Source organism: Aptenodytes forsteri, unplaced genomic scaffold (assembly GCF_000699145.1).
Source record: "Aptenodytes forsteri isolate BGI_AS27 unplaced genomic scaffold, ASM69914v1 Scaffold15, whole genome shotgun sequence".
In the NCBI taxonomy this organism is placed as follows: domain Eukaryota; kingdom Metazoa; phylum Chordata; class Aves; order Sphenisciformes; family Spheniscidae; genus Aptenodytes; species Aptenodytes forsteri.
In genome coordinates this window covers 3,300,764-3,319,225 of record NW_008795129.1, presented here as the reverse complement: position 1 = coordinate 3,319,225, position 18,462 = coordinate 3,300,764, and the positions used below count along the sequence as shown (strand labels likewise).

General features: G+C 46.3%; 1 protein-coding gene across 1 annotated transcript in view; it reads right to left on the bottom strand.

Annotated features, from left to right (window-relative positions):
* The window catches only part of SYNPO2L (synaptopodin 2 like), a 40,886-nt gene extending 23,602 nt beyond the window's left edge, over positions 1 to 17,284 (bottom strand). The window contains exons 1-2 of the mRNA XM_009277660.1: positions 16,958 to 17,284; positions 2,417 to 2,568 (exon numbers count right to left, since the gene is read on the bottom strand). Of these exons, the coding sequence (XP_009275935.1) occupies positions 2,417 to 2,568; positions 16,958 to 17,062 (257 nt within the window). The 5' untranslated portion in view covers positions 17,063 to 17,284. The remainder of the gene's footprint in view (positions 1 to 2,416; positions 2,569 to 16,957) is intronic.
* Between the last annotated feature and the right edge of the window lie 1,178 nt (positions 17,285 to 18,462).

Below are 18,462 nucleotides of genomic sequence, written 5' to 3'. Positions count from 1 at the left end.
TGGGGGGTGGCGGGGAGGGAGGCACCTGAGCCACCACACTGCACTCCAGCTGCTCCTGCAGCTGGGACTGCACCATGGAGCTGTGCCAGCTCTGCAGATCCCGGCATTCCCCAAACTGCTTTAGTTCAGAGTGGGCTCCAAACAAAGAAGTCGGTGCTGTTTGTTTGCCCTGACCTCTATGTGGGAGTAAATAGCAAATACTTAAGAGAAAAAGGCCCAAGTGTTTTTTTGGGGTAGGACTCTGCTATCCTGTGGTAGGAGTCCACCCTGTTGTGTGTGGCCTGCTCGCTGTGGGACTGCTTCGCAAGCAAGCTACCAGTGCCTGGGTTTTGACGACCGTACTGCAGTCATGCCAGCCAGCCCAATCCATGGTGGCATTTGCCTTTGGCTTAGACATAGCAACTTCTAGCCTGTAAGTCAGCTGGAAGGATGACTAAAGTAGGGGCAGGGCAGACCGGGGCAGTGAGGCCGATTGCTGACTGCCAGAGGGAGGGAGAACTGGCTACGCTGATGGGAAAAGAGCCAGCTCTGCCCTCCCTCTCCTCAAGAGTGAGTCTGGATTTCAACAGCAGTTTGACTCCAGACCACACAGATGGGGCAGGGAACTTCTTCCTTCCCTTGCCAGAGTCACTAGAGTTATAAAGGAGCCCTAAGTATTTGCCTTTTGAGCATGCATACTGGGAAGCCAGGCAGACAGCATTGCCTCTGTAAAGCTGTGGAATTCATGACTTGGATCCCAATTCTGAACTGTGAAAAATTTATACTCGTGTCAAATGCAAACCTTTGTGGAAGCTAAGGGTGGGGCAATTTCTCTGACAGTTTATTTTTTAATAATATTTTCTGTTGCGAACTCTCACTGGGGAGCAAACTCAAAGCTCCCCAAGCAAAACAGAGCAGTCCTTCCTCTTCTTTAAATACTCAACCAGATAACTGAAAAGCATTACTGCTTGTAAGCCAGTTTATCTTGTTCTGCACTGTCAGGTCACAATCACTCTCCCTCCCCATCTTTCTCTCTCTCTCTTCGCATAGATCTCACACTGACAGACATACACATATGACCTTGCATACTCGAGAGCCATCCAGCTACCTCTCCTTTCTGAACAGGACTGATTGGTGTTTTCTCTGGGAACATAAATATGAAGTGGGAATAGAGATGTGATCAGAAAGCAGTATTTGATGACTTCTCCACTACCCCAAGATGAAGCCAACTGGTTACGTTATTTCCAAACCATCTGATGTTGGCACCCAGAGGGCTGCGAGAAGCCTGCCTTTGTCATTTTGCTAATTCAAAGTGTGCTGATATTGGCCCATTGGAATTTGCCCAGGCACCTGTTGGCTGCAGATAGGCTCCAATGGGGTGAGATAAGGCCTTGGCAAGGGACCGGGAGCTATTCTGGACACCTTGTGCAGGGCTCACTCATCCCTCTTAATCACAGCTAGGGTATGGGGTGAGCACATCAGAAGGCACCGGCGCTTTCCCTGAAGCCAAGGGGGAGATCCTACATGCTCAGGCTTTCCTCCTCTGAGCACTGCCCACCTCTGCCCCTACTTTACAGCAACCAGCGTGGCTCTCCCTCCCCACTGCTCACAGTGCTCTGTCTTTTCAGGGCTGTAAAAATCACATCTCCCAGCTCCCTTCACCAGGGCCTTATTTCCTGAGGGTGACTTCTGTTTTGGGAGTAGTGTGGACTAGCTGGGACACAGCTTTGCTGCCTCTGTCTTTATATGATTCATTTACAGCTTGGGCCTCATCCAGCATGCATTGAGGCACTGGGTTAGCTTTAGCACAGGTAGAACCAGGGATGTTACTGGGACCATTTTTGTGCTTAAATTTGAGCCTGGTCTCCAGTATTCTGCTGGACTAGAGACTTTGCTAGAGATATTTCTTCCTGCAAAAAGGCACTCAGCTACACACCTCTGTGGAAGTCAGTTCACACCCTATCGGACTGCAATGGCCTGCTGTAGTGAATATTCGGGTAATCCTGCCTTGGCTCAATTATCCAATGTGTAGTCAAATCCATTTCTACAGAACAGTTATTTAGCCGGAATGAACTGGAGTCTCTGTTAATTGCTGAGATGAACTGCCCTATGGCATCTGCTTGCTTGGAGTCTAAATTGCTCATTCTTTGCAATGTGGCCCTCACACTGCAAACACTTCCCTCCAGCCTGAGGGGCAGGGGCAGGGAGGTCTGGGGTCAGTTCAGGGCCAGGCACTCTGGAAAGCAGCACAGAGACAGTGCAAAACTTTTGGATGGCCACATGTCAGCCATGGGGAAGTCCTAGTATACCTTGCAGTATGGAGAAACCAAAGGCTTCCTGCCTGCCTTCTTTCTGCTAGGTGTGGATAGCTGCTACACTGGATGAAGCTGCCCTGCTGCCTGTACTGTCGCAGCACCGGTGCTTGGGAGCAGGTTACCTTTTCACGCAGATGTTGAGCGTGCCGTTGGAGGAGTCAATGATCTGCATGGCAGTAGCATGGGAGAGGCCAGCACATGACTTCCCGTTGATAGATACTAGCACATCATTTTCCCACAGGCCTCCACGGCACGCTTTGCTTCTCTTTCGGATCTGGAAAAGCAGAATAGAGAGGATAGGGATGAAGGGAAGAACAGCAGCTATTTAGCTCAGTTGCTTGTCTCCTGCTGGCCCTTCTATTGCTCCATTTCTGACAGAATAAAATAAGGCCTATGACTACTGTGCTGCCAGGGTGGACGACCGCACCCCATTAATTCCTGTTAATTCCAAGAGTCACTCTGCTGAGCATAGACCTGACCTGATGACCAACCTAATTCGAGTCCTTCAGTGCAGATGAAAGACTCAAGAGCACCTACATGCTCTTCTCCTCTAGTTCCCTATCTCCTAAGTTGCTTAGGGAGTCTGTGTTTCAGAAAGGGAACAGGAACTCTTTCCAGACTATCCTTGTACATGGCTGTGTGTCCTTCTGTACGCCCCTACTGTACTTCCTTGGTATGATCCCTGACGCTCACACAGAGCCCCTGCAGGTACCATCCTCGGGGAGGCTGACATTGGGAAGAGATGGTGGCTCCGAGGCACTTCCTGCTGTCAAGCATTCCTGCTCTATTGGCTTTGGCCAATATATTTCTGGACATCTGCATCAGGCCATATGGTGTCCTGTTACACAAGTGTAAACTCGGAGTAAATCTTTAGCCTTAACAGGAGCTGTGCAAGATAATGCATTGCTGTAGCTGAGAATGGAGTCTGGGTCTCTAGTTCCAGGCTAGTTCCTGGATCATCTTACACCAAGTGTTTCCTCTCCCTTTTGTTCCATCATCCATCAGTTAAACTTCTTACTGAAACCCCCAACCCAGCCTAGCCTTTCTCTTAGGGCAAGCAAGTAAACCAAATGCCCACTTTTAGCCCAAAACCACAGACCTCTCCCATATAGGCAAGCAATGGGATAGTCTTGTAGGACAGCTTGGCACCCATAATGCACTCATTTTGCACATAAAAGAATAGCTGGGCAAAAACACTGGGTCAGGGCAAATCAGGTCCAAGGTAGCAATACGCTGGATTTGTAGATGCTTCTAGAATATTTCTTCAGATCTTGCAGTTAAGTGAGAGACAAATCAGTGCAGAGCTGTTTAACAGAGGGTGCAGTGAACGAACTGTGGCAGATCCCTGCAGAGAGGTAATCACAGCAGGGCACCTTCTCCCATATCTTGTAGCCTTGCTGCTCGAGCAACCAGACTCAGCTATCAAATCGCACAAGCAACTTTACCCGCACTCCCATAGCAGCCCCGGGAAAGAGAAGTGGATGTGAGAGGATTGCTGCCCTGTCATTGTTCTTGCAGGGGCAGGAGGGGAGCAGGAAAGGAGAAAGCTGGAGCCCTGAGGAGGTCCAGTGGTACGGCTGGCTGGTGTCAGGGCCCAGGCCCTCTGCACCCATGGGGTGTATGCACGCCCAGGGCTCAGCCCTGCTGGCTTGTGTTGAGCAGGCAAGAGCAGCACTCCTCCCAGGTCAGCCTGTCAGCAGGACTGAGAGGTGTTGGGGAAGAAGATGGAAAGAGGAGGGCTATGCTCTGAGTTGTTTGTGCGTTCACTGGCACTTTATCACTCTGTAGCCTCTCCAGCTTGACCCCAAATTTTGCCTGCATGCTTAAAATAGGGACTGGCTCATCCCAGCTGCCACATCCATCAGCCTCTGTCATCTTAGTCTTTTATCTCCCTCCTTGTTAATATAAGCCTGGAATGAGAACGTGTGGGTCTGTAATGAACTACTGCTGAAGAACCACTTTTCTGCTGTTACAGTATAAATGCTGCTTCTTGATACTCCCTCAAGGTGCAGGTGTTAAATGAGAAGAGATAGCAGATACATTTTCCAGTGCTGCCTACCGACACAGCAGCTAATGCAGAGAGTTCGGAAGTGGCAGAGAGGTTAGAAGGAGGGTCTCCTTCTCGTATTCCCCAAAAGGCCAACTGCTGCTCCATGGCCAAGTGCTTGGTGCTCAGCACTGGATGGGAACACACTTGCTGAGTATCTCTCCCAATTATGGAGCGAGGGGACTGGGGGTTAAAGGCTGTCAGCAGGTGCTCAGAGCATTCCTCGCATCCCATCGTACTCCTCCATGCTCACTGAAACCAACTGGATGTGGGCTGGTGACCACCCAGAGCAGAGCCAGTAAGCTTCCCAAAATCCTCTGGTCCCACAGTACTGCAGGACTTTGCAGGCAAGTGTTTGGGATTCCCAGGCAGGGAAGGTCAGGCTGCACTCACAACACTGCCTGCTGCTGCTTCAGGCACCTTTAGATCAGAGTAGGCTGGTGGGACGCAACCTGCCCCACACGGGCTAAGCAACGTGAGCAGGCGATGCATTTCTTTTGTGGTTAGTAAAGATGCTGGCTCTGGCTTGGTCTGCGCTCAGATTTTACCAGGGTGGCGGAAGGCCCACGCACTAAAGCAACTGTAGTTACTTCAGTGCTGTTGTGGGAGCCTGCAAACTAGCTCTACAATCCAGGAGGGGACTTCTCCCTGTCTCCATTCCTCCTTGGGAAAACAGGACCAGAGTCTGAAAATAGCATGTAAATGTTCCTGGCTGTCAATCTCCCACAGGTTTATAAACCCCTCCCTGGAAGTTTATGAATCTGCTTCCCAGGGGTGGAGGGAAACAAACTATTCACAGCTTCATTTTAATGATAAACCCCTACCCCACTGCATTTGCCAGGGAGGAAAGAAAAGGGGTTAAAGGCAGAAGAGGATTGTGCAGGGATAGAAGGAAGAAAGCACATCATACAGAAAGGACAGGACTTAATCCACAACCATGTCCGCAGGGTGCAGTGTGCCAGAGGCTGGAGAGCCTCTGGACAGAGACCAGCATGAGCCTGCCAGTTTTTGTATGACTGCCAGCACGGTGCTGTGGAGACCTTTCATGACAACCCATAGACTGCATGTCTCGCTCACAGCGAGGGCAGCACTGGGCCTTTGAGGCCCCAGGCCAGGGTGGCTGCCCAGTCTAAAGGCCAGGCTCGCTGCCCACCCTGAAGGTCAGGCTGCCCTCAGGCTCAGCCACTTGCTCCCCATGTCCAAAAGATGCCCTCTCCTGGGCACCCAGTGAGCCACATGAAGCGTCACTAACAGGGAGCTTCTGCTTAGGCTGCAGACAGGATGGAAGGTGTCACCCAGCAGCTGTTCTGAAGAGATAGGAAAGGATGGGAAAAGCGGCATTTCAAAGATATATCCTCTCTGCTTCCTGTAGCAGATCCCTGGAGAGCTTTCTTGTGCGAGTGAGAGGCAGCACTGAGGGACTCTGACAAGTGGTCAGGGGTAGCCCCAGACCTGGCCCTGGGGGATTGCGCTGTCCGACCTCCTAGCACATACTGCGAGAATTGACCTCTCCTTGTTGGGGGGGGGAACCTCACAAATTCTCTGAGCCTCTTATAACTGCCTGCCTGTTACACTTACCACTCCGTGCCTCAGTGGCACTCCACGCTCCCCCATGGCACACCTTGGCTCACATGGAGGAAAGTCCTGCTTAGATTTCAGCTGGGTTTAGGGAATCCCAATTTCAGGGCCCTACTGATTTATGCTACTGGAAATAAAAAGCAGTGTGGAAAACTGGAACTATAAATTAATGAAACACATTTACTCAGAAGATTTTCCACCTCACTGGCCTCTCTGCAGGACTTCTGTTGTGACAAGAGAGCTCTTGTCAGAGAGGTTTGGGTATCTGCCGCACCTAGGTACGTGCACATACATGTGCATGTTTTCTTTCATTACTTTGCCCTCTTCCTCTCATTGATCATATTGAATCAGACAGGAAGGAAAGGACAGAAGCAGCTGAGGGGAAAAAAGGAAAAGGGTGAAGGCAACAAATGAGGAGGAAAGGAAGAAGAAAAGGTGTTGAAGGGAAGGCCAGTGCTAGGAGAGGCCAGGAAGGCCAGAGCTAGGATCAGGCTTTAACAGAGGTTTCCTTGTACAGCCCTGGGGAGACAAAAGGACATGCTGATTATTGGACGTGTCTCGGGGAATTCGGCCTAGCTTTTGGGAACAGAATGCAAGAGAGGAGGGGGTCAGATGCAACTTGGCAGCATCTGTCCTTTAGTAGGGACTATATTTAGATAGTGATATGTGGGGGGTGAACACACACTGGGATGCTAAGAATAGAGTAATCCTGATAGTAACTCAGTGGCTTCACATCTTGCCTGAGTACAGCCCAGGGAACCTGTCTTGAAACTTTGCAACCACCCTCCATGCTGGCCAGCACCGCTTCTTCTTAAGAAAGGAAATACACTGTGGGTAATCAGAAGTGGTTTGCAGTGCCTTTCAGGAATAAGCTGTAATAGGTTCATGCCATTTTCCCCCTTGCCTCCCCAAGGCACCTCCCACCTCCTCTCATCGGGAGAGCTCAGTCTGTAAGGTAGGAAGACAAATTACATTATCAGTCTTCCCCTAATCTCTTAAAATCTTTCCAGCAGCAACCTAGCAAACTCAGGCCAAGTCAGAGTTGTATATTGAATACAATTCATCTTCCCATGCAATGTCCCTTCCACTCTGATTGCACCTCTCATCACACAGCTGCCCCCCTTCCCTCAGCAGCTACAATGCCATGGGGTCCAACACTCCATGGCAACCTGGCAGTGTTTAAATTTCATTCCCAGCCTTATGTGAAATGTAGGCCTGTCACAGGGTTCCCATGGAGAGGTAAGAACTGCCTTATTGTAGTATAAAGCAGTATAAAGCATTACCAAAAGGGAATGAATTCAGGCAGGAGCCAACCAGCATTTGGGTCGGCTCCTCCCAGAACTTTCTGCTCAGCGGAACCACAAATGCAGTAGTTGCTAGATGCAAGAGCAGAAACAAACATCCTCCATCTCTTCTTCTCTCTGAACATCAATGTTGACATCATTTTGGTTACTGGAACAGTTTGTTTTTCCTCCAAGGCCAGGGCCTAATCTTTACTTGTGCAAGGAAAGATACCCCTGTGGCTAAAGCACTAGAGTGGGATTCAGGAGACCTGGATGATTTTTTCTGTGACCTTGGAGAAAACACTCAGACTGAGCCATAAATGACAGGAGCCTGGAAATCAGGAAGTTTTTCAACAGTCTTTTGCTCTGGCTCTTAGATTTCTTTGTCTCATCTGCCCACCTAAACACAGAGACCCATTAAGATACTTTTCCTATGCCTTCTATTAAGTATGTGAATAACATTACATCGTCATGGCAATGCCATATTTTTATTGGAAGCTATTTTACAGGAGAATATTTACTCTAATCCATTATAATTACAGTAACCATTACAATTACACTTCTCTCTTTAGTTCCAATAACTTCCTGACCAAACACCGTATTCCTGTTTAAGAGGTGACACTGGATGACTTGCCTCTTGGTAAAGTAGGTCCAGTGTCTCTGCAGGCCTACTTCACAGGTCATCCACAGTGAAGCTTAATTAGGGAGTCTTTATATAGAGAAAGAAGGGAGAGAACACACACTTTCTGGGATGAACACAGCAAGGGAGGGTGGTGAAAGAAGGTATCGAGTAGCAGGACAGACTTGGGTGGCTTCTGGGCAAGGGCTTTAGAGATGAAACTTGGTAGTGGCAGAGGATGCTGGTGCTGGCCAATCGATTAAGTGCATACAAGACTACTGTAATATGTTACTGTCTAGAGTGTACTGATGAGGAGGATATTGCTATCCCAGTGTGGAAAGAGAGAACAACTTCTTCGGTACTCTAGACTTAATTCTGATTTGTACCAGGGGGTACAAGGTGATAAAAAACAAATGCAAGCAATCAGGGTTTGTTAGTTTTCTCTCTCTGTTGAAACCAAGTGCCTTAAAAAGAGCATTTTGTCATGATAATACAAGGGGTACAAGGAGGGGTGGGGGAAGAAAAACAACCACAAACAATCCACCTTCTTTGCCTAAGCAAAAAGTTTAGCACAGGGATCGTTGCTGGGAGCAAGTATCTTGCCAGAGTTGGCTGCAGGTAGGTAAAAAGAGGCTTTATCTCCATGGCCTTTTGTTACTTGATGGGAGATTAGCTGAAAAGTGAAGTGTAACGCCAATGACAAGGAGTAACGCCACATGTACTGGAATAGATACTAAAAGTACTTGAGAAGCATTTTACTCTCAACACAGTAAACAGCAGGATATCAAGGTTTTTTAATATGAAGCAAGGATTCAGAAGGAACAGATATGTTTGTCAAAAAGCAAGAGTCCCAGTGCCCACATCTAGCTGCTGGGACAAAAGGAATTGAGCATTCAGAAGAAACATGCTTATACATGTCCCATGTAGGTCCTTTTATAGAGGCTCAGCCTTGTTCCTTTTGACACAAAAGATTTTAGGGTCAAAATCTAAGGGACTTACTTAGATCTCATAAGCAAATCCAGCCACCAAAATGTCTCTTTACAGGGACAGGCACTGTACTGGGACAGAAGGAGTGAGAGAGCCTTGATCACAGGGCAGAGTCATCCAGAGACGTGGCTTCAGTCCTCCAGAACAAGGTGTTCTCAACCTTAGCACTACATGCTGGTACTGTGCTCTAAAGAGCAGCGAGGATATGCAAGCTCTGAACAAAACCCTTACCCAGAACAGAGGACTCTTTTCAGCTGCTACCAATTGTTGAACAGCAGCAGCCTTAAGTATTATATGCCTCCACAGTATTTATGCTGAGAGAGGGCAAACTAGAAGAAGACATACCTACTATTATTTCGATAGAATGAGGATATGATCCAAGACAAAAAAAAATTATGTTTGCAAAAAGTTATTGTACACAGCATTCGTGATATTTGCAAGTGTGGGTTACTGTACCAAAACACAGCACTCATTAAGAGTGCCTCTCAGCAATGGTCTGAGGAGGATAAGCACCACTGTTCTGCAGCAGCAAGGTAGGATCAGCCACAGGTATGGATTAGACAAGTACCCCATCCACCTGAAGGATTCCAGGGGAACTTTGGTACAGAGACCTTCCTGTGCCTTGCAGCATCTTTCTAGGCATCATGTAGATATGAACGTACAGGAAAAAACAGGCTCAGCCTTCATAGATGTATTCAGTAGTTCTAGCAAGTAGCAAGCAGCAGGTTGGATAATGCCAGCAAATGAACCTGGGCTCTGGACTGCAACTGCCTGTAGCATTAAGCTGTTGAAATGATCTTTCGCACGTCTTTGGCTCAGGCCAGCTAATGCTCTCCAGAAAATTCCCAGGCACAGTTTCGGAGCTAGAACAGGCTATTCCCAGAGCCACTGCCTGTGGGCAGCTTGCATGTGGCCATCTTGTTTGGGAGAATAGAAAAGGTTAATTGCTGGGCTTCGTTCCACTCTGTAGCAGCTGGCATCAGTGCCAGAGAGCGGTCCCAGGTACATTTAATGCACCAGGTATAGATGTAGCTTGTGTGGTTTCACCACAACTGCTGATAGTCATCTGTCAAGAGATTCTTCCAGGATGCCTGCCTGCTAATGGGCAAATAGGATGTAAACACAAAACTGCCCAGACTCTTCACCTCTGCAAGGAGGAGAGGGAAAGCTTTTCTAGCAGTGTCCTTCAAACAGAAGTCTTACACAACTTGTGGAAGCAAAAAGCATGGGGCAGCACAGCTGTGATCACACAGCCGAGGAGGAACCATCCAGGACAGTAACGTGTGAAAGACCAGGAGCTGACATCACACTTTGTCATAGGCATGATTGCCTCATGTCTTTTGGAGGGAAGGTAGGAAGCGAAAAAAAGAATAAACACAGAGTGAAGTGGCTTGGGCAGTGAGAAAGGAATAGTTTAACAAATGGTTAAAGATTACCTGAGAGTAAACACAGAGTATAAATCAAGATTCTAATAGAGGGAATGGCACAACCACCGATCCAGTCCATCCACACAGTCTGCTCTCTGTACTTGTTTCGGGAGGGAGTTCCTGTGTAAGGCTACTTCGCTTGCGGGTAGCTCCAAGCCCCGGTGACGCACAAGGAATTGTGAACCAGATCATTAGCTGATACAGTCAGCAATGGTGATTTGCAACCGTGATAATATGGTTTTCTGTTTAGGACACCTTCTTATCATTGTCCTGGAGATCCTATCCCCCCATCTCTGCTGGGAAGGAAGGGCAGAGCTCCCCTTCCAAGCTCTGCACCTTGCTCACTGCTGTCCCAGCACTGTGCAGAGCTTGCAGCTTCTCGGCCGGACAGCAGCCCTGGAGCCCGCCACATTCTCCCAGCACGCAGTGACTGTCGGGCCCAGCTGCTCCTTGGAAAGTTCCACCAGCGCCACAGCCTGCGCTCCCTCACTGGCAGCCAAGGGTGGCACCTGCCTAAGTGCCGACAGGCCATAAAACACGTCCAGGAGCACTCCCAAAGCTGCTTGAGGCACTCCTTCCACAGTGCTGGCAGATACATTCGGCCCTCCAACACCAGCATTAGTGACTGCTATAGACTAGGCTGCCAGCAGTGCTTTTTTAGGTGTGACAGTAAACGTTTGTGAAAACAGATAAAGAACAGCCTGCCCACTGAAAGGGGGAGAGGAAGAGAAGGTGCTTGCAAATCTGGAAGCCATCAGACCTGTTTGGGTTAGAGGTGGCACCTCCAGCAGGAATAATGTCACACGAGCAAAGGTGAACGGGACAGAGCAGCCAGGCCGTGGGTCAGGGGGACCAGCGGCACAGCATACAGGCAGCAAGGATATCTGGCAGAGGAGACAGTAGAAACAGTGAATTGTCAGCAGAGAAACATACAGGAGAAAGTGGGGATATGTGAGAAAGAGATAAAAAGGAGGTTGCGATGAACTGCTCTTAAATGACAAAACAATTCTTGGTTTTAGAAGCTATCCAATCTTGTGTCACTGCTTCCCCGAACAATTCACTCCATTGCTGCACAGTATTTGTACAGAACAGGGAACTGAAAGGAGCCTCTTGAGTTATGACGGCCGATCCCCCATTGTTTCAGATGCCATATTTTTTACTCCAGTTCATAAACTGATTGCAAAAGGTTTTCAGTTCTTTTTCTGGATTGGAAAGTTGTTGCTGAACCTCCCTGGTTAGTCGTTTTTGTGCACATTTCATCGGTGACATGCTGTCCTATATTTGAGCAGTGCTGCTGGTATTTGCCCAACATCTATTTGTAGACAGCAATTGTATCTTTCAACCTTTTGCTAGATGAAGGAAGCCTTCTCTCCTCCTCTCCTTTTCTATAGCTGCTCTACCTTAAATTCATTTTTCTTGAAAGTGGCTGGCTCCATAGTTGTGATGGTATTTCCAGTGAATTCCCACTTGTGCATTAGACAGTAACATCAATGCCTTCCTATTTCAGTTAGATACGGCTACCCGAGGCTCATTACGTTTGCCTTTTTTTCAGAGATGCATCATTTTGCTGGCTCATTATCCTCTTGTGATGCACTGATATGCCCAGGTCTTTCTCCTCTACTATCAGTACCAGCTGGAAAGCCTCCAGTTTCCACTTATTTCTTCAGTATTACTTGCGCACCAGACTATGCTGGAGGTACAAGTGCCTTCCTTGCTTTGTATAGTAAGTAACTGGGTTTCCCTCTCATGGAATAAATCTTGTTTTGTAGCAGGATCCCTAAAGGCAGCTTTGCATGCACTTGCACCATCTTAAAGCTGCCCTGTTCATCTCATAAAAATCATTCCCTAATATAGTTCCATGTCACGTTTCTACTTTGGCTGATTATGGGCTTAATGCTTATGTCCTATCTTATGACTTTTTTCAGACTAGCTATTTTACATTTTGTTTAGTTTCAAGTGCATTTGATGCACATATCCTTATTGCAAAGAAATCCTCCAGGAACCTGACGGTATTGTTCTCCCTTACTCTCTTTTCAGAACAGTGAACGGGTGAACCTTCTCATCATTTATAGCCTCTCCTTGCAAGGAATGCTGTACATATCAGGACCATGTACTTTTCCTTCAGCCTTTCTAAAATAAAAATCTTGCCATCTATGGATACTTTTTGTTTCTTGCTTTTATGCTTGTTTTCTTTCTTTCCTGATGACTGTTTCTGACCAAGGATTTGTTGTGTTGTGGTGCCATGTGCACCACAGCAACTGAGCTACACCATATCAGCTTTATTTTGGTAAGGGGTAGTGTAAAATCCCACTATACTTTATCTGCTTCACTGGGTAAGAGTTATAAGATTCATTAGGAATCACAATAAGCCAAATACGAATGCACAGTAGTTTGATTGATTTTACTTAAAAGGACGTTGCTGTAACTAAGAACAAAACGGAGATTTTCCTCTCCTTTTTAGGTTCTTTAACTCTTTATTTTCCCCTTTATTTGTTTCTCTAGTTCTCCATATTCCGATCCTTCCTAATTTCTGCAGAATTATTCATGTCCTCTGTTCATGTTTGATCCTGCTGTCTATCTGCCTGCTGAGCATATCAATGTCTGCTGTTCTTTCAGCTTACTCATTACTGAGTTGATATTTTAATACAACCCTAATTTAAAAATCATCCATTCTTTCTCACTGAGGGCTCCCCAGACACTAATAAATTTTCTTTTGCTGCTTCTTTTGTCTCACCCTCCACTCTTACAGTATCTGTTTTTATGAGACTGAATTGTTATGGTACCCCTTTCTTATACTCATCAGTATGGTATCCTTCATATACACATGACATTTTTAGCACCCAGACACTGCAAATGATTGTTTGGGTGGAACAAAATAGTCACTATGTGCTCTTGTAGGCAAGTTTAAGACGAAAGAAATAATAGACATTTGCAGTTACAGACCTGGAACCATACAGTCAGTTGGCGTTAATACCAGCATTTCAGTCTCGCTTATGTTATTTAAATTTGAGCTTTTTCCTCAATATCCGCTGGCACTGCTGGAAGAAGCAATGTGTGTTTCCCTGATCCTGAGGCAGGCAGAGCTGGTTTGGCTCCATAAGGTTACTTGAACACGACGCTAGTTATGTGTGGCCCAAGAGGCTGTCCACAAGGTGTATAATTCCAGCATCTTGCTCTAGGCGTGTCCCTGAACCCATAACCCACAGGGAGTCGGATGGCACAGAAGCTCTGTGGCAGCTGGATCCAGCATGTGAAGATCCAGCTGCCTTTCTACCCCTTTGTGTTGGCGAGACTGAGGTTTAGAATTGATCCCTTGCTTGGTCAAAAGGTTTAAACTACAGCTATGCACCCTTTCAGTCTGTAGAAAAATGGGTTCACACCCCACTTCCAACATGTTCATTTACTTTATTTAGTTGCGGCCAGTTGAATACTTTGCACTAGAAAGGACGGTTTAAAATGTGTATGCTCACTGTACATTTGGAGTTAGCTGCAACTTGAAAAAAGCCAATAATTTAAGCCATCATTGTGAACAGCTTATGACAGAACAATCAAGTAGAGGCGCACCAATGAAGAGGATAGAGAATAATGCTGAAAATGTTCTAATGTCATTAAATACCATCTTGTCTCAAAAAAAAAAAAAAAGAAAAAAAAAAGAAAAAAGAAAGCATACGGCAGACCCGAAGAATTTTCAGGAAAAAAAAAGATACCAAGAACAATTAGTGATTGATTTTATCATAATCTCCATATAGAGAAACAATAAAAAGATGATGATGATGATGATGTAAACTTTAGAAAGAGGAAAGGCAAGAAGACTTGTAACTGTGTAAATTGATCATGTAAGATGATGAATTATGCAAGGCTTTGTAATACAACAAGAGCAACTCAAACACAAAATCCTACTTTGTGCAACATTTAGTCTTTGGAACGCCTGGCTGCTTGATGTTATCAAATCTTCATTTGGAAACCATGTAAGATTTAGTGAGACAAGTAAAGCACTAGCGGTTCACAAATAATTATCTACATAACTACAATGTATATCATTTATATATAAGTTGTTATACTTGATTCCTTTCCACTTACTAGACCCAAATTAGCTTTTTATCGCTTTTTCATCCAGAAAGGTATATAGAAACAATTTGACTCGGCATCCAAGGGTAAGCATCTTTCCTTAGTGTTACTACTATAACTTTTCTAGTCTAGACGTTGAAATTGCCTAAAATGACAGCACTGGAATTCCCTGAGACACCAGCTGTATCCACTCAAGTATCTGGCACCTACCAGATATTCATGCCTGTATCTCCTACCAGGTTTTGTCCAGATTCATCCATGTTCCTGTTCTGTCCTTCCCCATTCTGTCCAAATAGGTTTTGCTGAAAGAACCAAAGCGCTAATATTTCTGTTCTGCTAAGCCAAAGTTTTCCTGGTCTCATGAACACTTCGCTTTCTCCCCAAGAGTCCTTTCTTTGACAGCAATCAGCTTACTAATAGACCCTCTCATTTATCTAATCTGTCTTTCCATACATGCACAACACATTCTTCATCGTACTAATGAACATCGTGTTGATATTTGAGCTTACCTCTGCTAGGCAGGCTCAATCTCAGTGACACCTCCCTGTGACCACGCTTCCCAGTGCTGCCCAGTGGCACTGATCTCCTGGATGGAGGCCGAACGGAGCGAATTGCTCATCCACCTCAGTCCCAGCTCTAACAAACCAATAGGGAAACACACAATACTGCCCTGTTTCTCTATGCTATATCATACGGCCACAGTCTCTGGTCAGGCTTCTTTAGCGATGGGACCATTCCCATCTTTGGCTCCTAAAATAGCCAAACGGACAGTGCTAATGACGTTAAGAGTTTTGGAAGATGCTTTGCAGGCAGTATTTTGGCCCAGACTCCATCCTGCTGGTGTCAGTAGCAGAATCCTAACTGCAGAAGAATGAAGAGTTGATCTTTCAACTCAAAGAACCGACAACTGAGATTCAGACTTCTACTCTCTGCATGGTAAGAGGAGGACAATTAGGTTACTCCATGACTCCTGGGTGTTTATTCTCTTCTAAGCAGTTTACATTCAGATATGATCTTACTGGGCTCCCAGTAAGGATCCGTAAATCCTTTCTTTGGAGACTGTTTAAATGGTATTGCCTTTAAGATGTGAGTATGTATGTCACCTGGATGCCATTAAATTCTGGACAATAATAGCCCCAAATGATAAATTCAAAGTCCTGCTTAAAGAATGATGTATACTTTGAGCCTCAACTGGATTTGTATTAATAATATTTTCCACAATTACTTTTTTATGCAATATCCAAGTATTGTAAAATATATTTGTATTGCTAGACTTAAGGTATGACACCCAGGTTCTGGGTGAGAACTACTTCCAGTTAATACCCTTCTGGAAGTGCTACTAATCCTTGAGCAATATTCCATTCACCTTAGGGTGCAACTTAGCCTGGGTAATGGCTAGTTCTTGCTGCTCTTCAATCCTGAGTAATCTTTGTAAGACAGTATCTCCTCCCTCTTCAGTCCCAGTTTCTCCTCTATTGGGGTAAAAACAAGAGTCAAAATAATCCTAGACCCTACAGAGTTTATGTGGCCACTGAAAATCCCATTTTCCTAACAACCACTGATGCCAGATACCTGTTTCAAGGATATTGATTCTTTCTCTTCGGCACCTGAAGCTCTACAAGTGTGCACAGTAGTTGTTTTCCTGGAGAAAAATCATCATCTTTCTCTACGTAAGAAACATCCACTTCAGGGCCAAGCTACGGGATTCCAAACCATTTGGCAGAAGTTACAGACAAACACTCCTTGACCTGGCGTGAGCCAAATGACACAGAACATTTAACTTTAAAATTCTCTGTCAGAGAGAGCCTACTTAAGGTAAAAGAAGGAGCTGGGCATAGCATTTTTTCATTCCTGCTGCTGGGTGCCTTCCAGTGAGACATCCCAAGATATCATTGTGTCAAGGCTAATGCAGCTGCTATGAGCTTAATAAACAGACGACTTTTTTTCCTAATTTTTAAGCTACTCAGTAGTCTTTATGAAAAGAGAACAGTAACAGCTGTTTATCAAAAGTAGTGCAGCCAAGGTTCATGTTTATTCCTTTGTTATTATTTCATCTCCCATCCAAACAACTGCTTGCCTTTAATGCTTAAAATGGAACCAGTATTTGCTGTTTAGAGCATCAAAAATATTCACTTCAGCAGAACTGAGAAAGTTTCACCAACAGAAGAGACCCTAAGAAATGTGCATCTATTTTGAAAGCTGGAATATAGTAACGAAGTGTTAGGGACAGTTGAATTGAATTACAACTATGGCTTTTTTTGCTTCGATTTAAATTATTTTTTCTTTAGTTGGATGTCTTACACAACTACTGAAGCTTCCACATTTGAGCCCTTTTTCCTGCACTGTCACTACGGTTATATCTCTGCTGACAACTGGGGAGAGTTGTACACGTTCTAAAGTGTCTGAGCTGTACAGACCTGCACTGAAGCAGGTCTTCACCTGACACTTGTCTCTACCTCAAAGGCATCTATTTCAGGACCTGTATCCCACCCCACACCCTGCTTGACCATTCCACCCAAGTTTTCCTTTTAAGATCTGCTGCCACAGCAAGGAGTTCCTGCATTCCTTAACAGTAGTGAAAGATGCCCAACTCGGTAGCGATATCCGAGTTCAGCGGAACAACTGCCCTCACAGTTCACATCTCGAGGTCCTACCTTTGACACTTGAAGGGGTCTTTTCTGCTCTGAACCCCCTTGCAGCCGGAAGCCCCAGGGGGCACCTCCAGACAGAGTGATGAGCATTTCTTCTTCAGCTCCCATGATTTCTGCACTTCGGATATTTTGTCTTCCCAACTTCAAAACAGACTCCAGTTCTTAACAGGCAGTATCTTCTACTCCCATCGTCACAATTCACACCACAATTCTCCGGTCCCCCAAAAGGCCCTCTGCTCACTTTCTCCTTCAAGTTCACACACACACACACAAGAAGGGAGTTGAGACTGTCAAGCCCAGCCTTCTCTGCTCTTCTGGACTCTCAGCTGCTGCTCTGCCTATGATTAGACATTTGATTCTGCTCTTGGTAAGGGGCCAGAGTTGTCCTACACACGTGTCATGTCAATCTCACCCTCTGTGGCCCCCCCCCCCACACCATGGATCTCACACCGGAGCATGGCTGAAAATAGCGCACCTCCTGTCTCTTCAGAGCTTTGTCTGACACTCTTAAAGCTGGAAGCATTTAAGTGAAAATTTTATTTCCACTTCCCATTCCAAATGCAAATCCCGGAGTCACCCAGCACTCAGGATTCATTAGTATGAGTTTCAGGCAAGGGCATGATAGAGGCACAAACTTGTACAAGATCAGGTGACAGCACCTGACCCTGAGAAATTGAACAAAACCAGCTTGGAAGTGGTGTGCTCTCCACCTGTTTTCCCCGTGCGGCTAGTGTTACTACACAGTAGCACTACCTGGAGCCCTGAAAACCACAGGCAGGCTATAGATGTAATGTGCTCCCTCGGCAGGTTGCTGCTCCCTGACATCCCCTACAGCCACTCCTAATTAGACACTGGGACCAGAATAGCCAGGATTAGCTACGCAGATGGGATTCAAAGAGTTCTCTGCGGGGCACCGCATATGTAGACTCCCCAGTGGCCAAGAGAACAGCTTTGCACCCAGGTCCTTCACTGTCTTCTCTGTAGGACCATGGCAGACAAGACCTCCTGGCCATCCCAAGCCACCTTGATCCCTTTGAGCTATAGGAGAAATAAAACCCATGTTCCGCCTTTTGCTACAGGGCTTAAAACGTAATTTTCTGTTAAGATCTTGAGGACAAACATCTCTTCCTTATTCTGCATGTGCTTAGCTCTCAGTGACCAACAGGTACCTTACCAATCTCTGCGATACCCTTGTACCCTAACATTCAAAGGACGCAGTTTTGCTGTGACACCATCGCGCAGTTGACTCCTCCATTGCCAGTGTTGCAACGCCATTCATCCAGTGCCATCGCACGGTGCTGGCGGGCGCACACCAACAAAACGCTACCAGACAGCGAACAACTCTTGCGCCACCGTTGCATTTTGGTGCAAAACCGGCCCCGGGTGCTCCTGTGTGGTGGTCTTCCACAGGCCGCTGGCGGGACAGACGGCCAAGGGCACCATGATGGGCGCGGGCTGAGGCTGAGCAGTCGTGCCGCAGCGCAGCCATGCCCGCAGTCCACCACCCA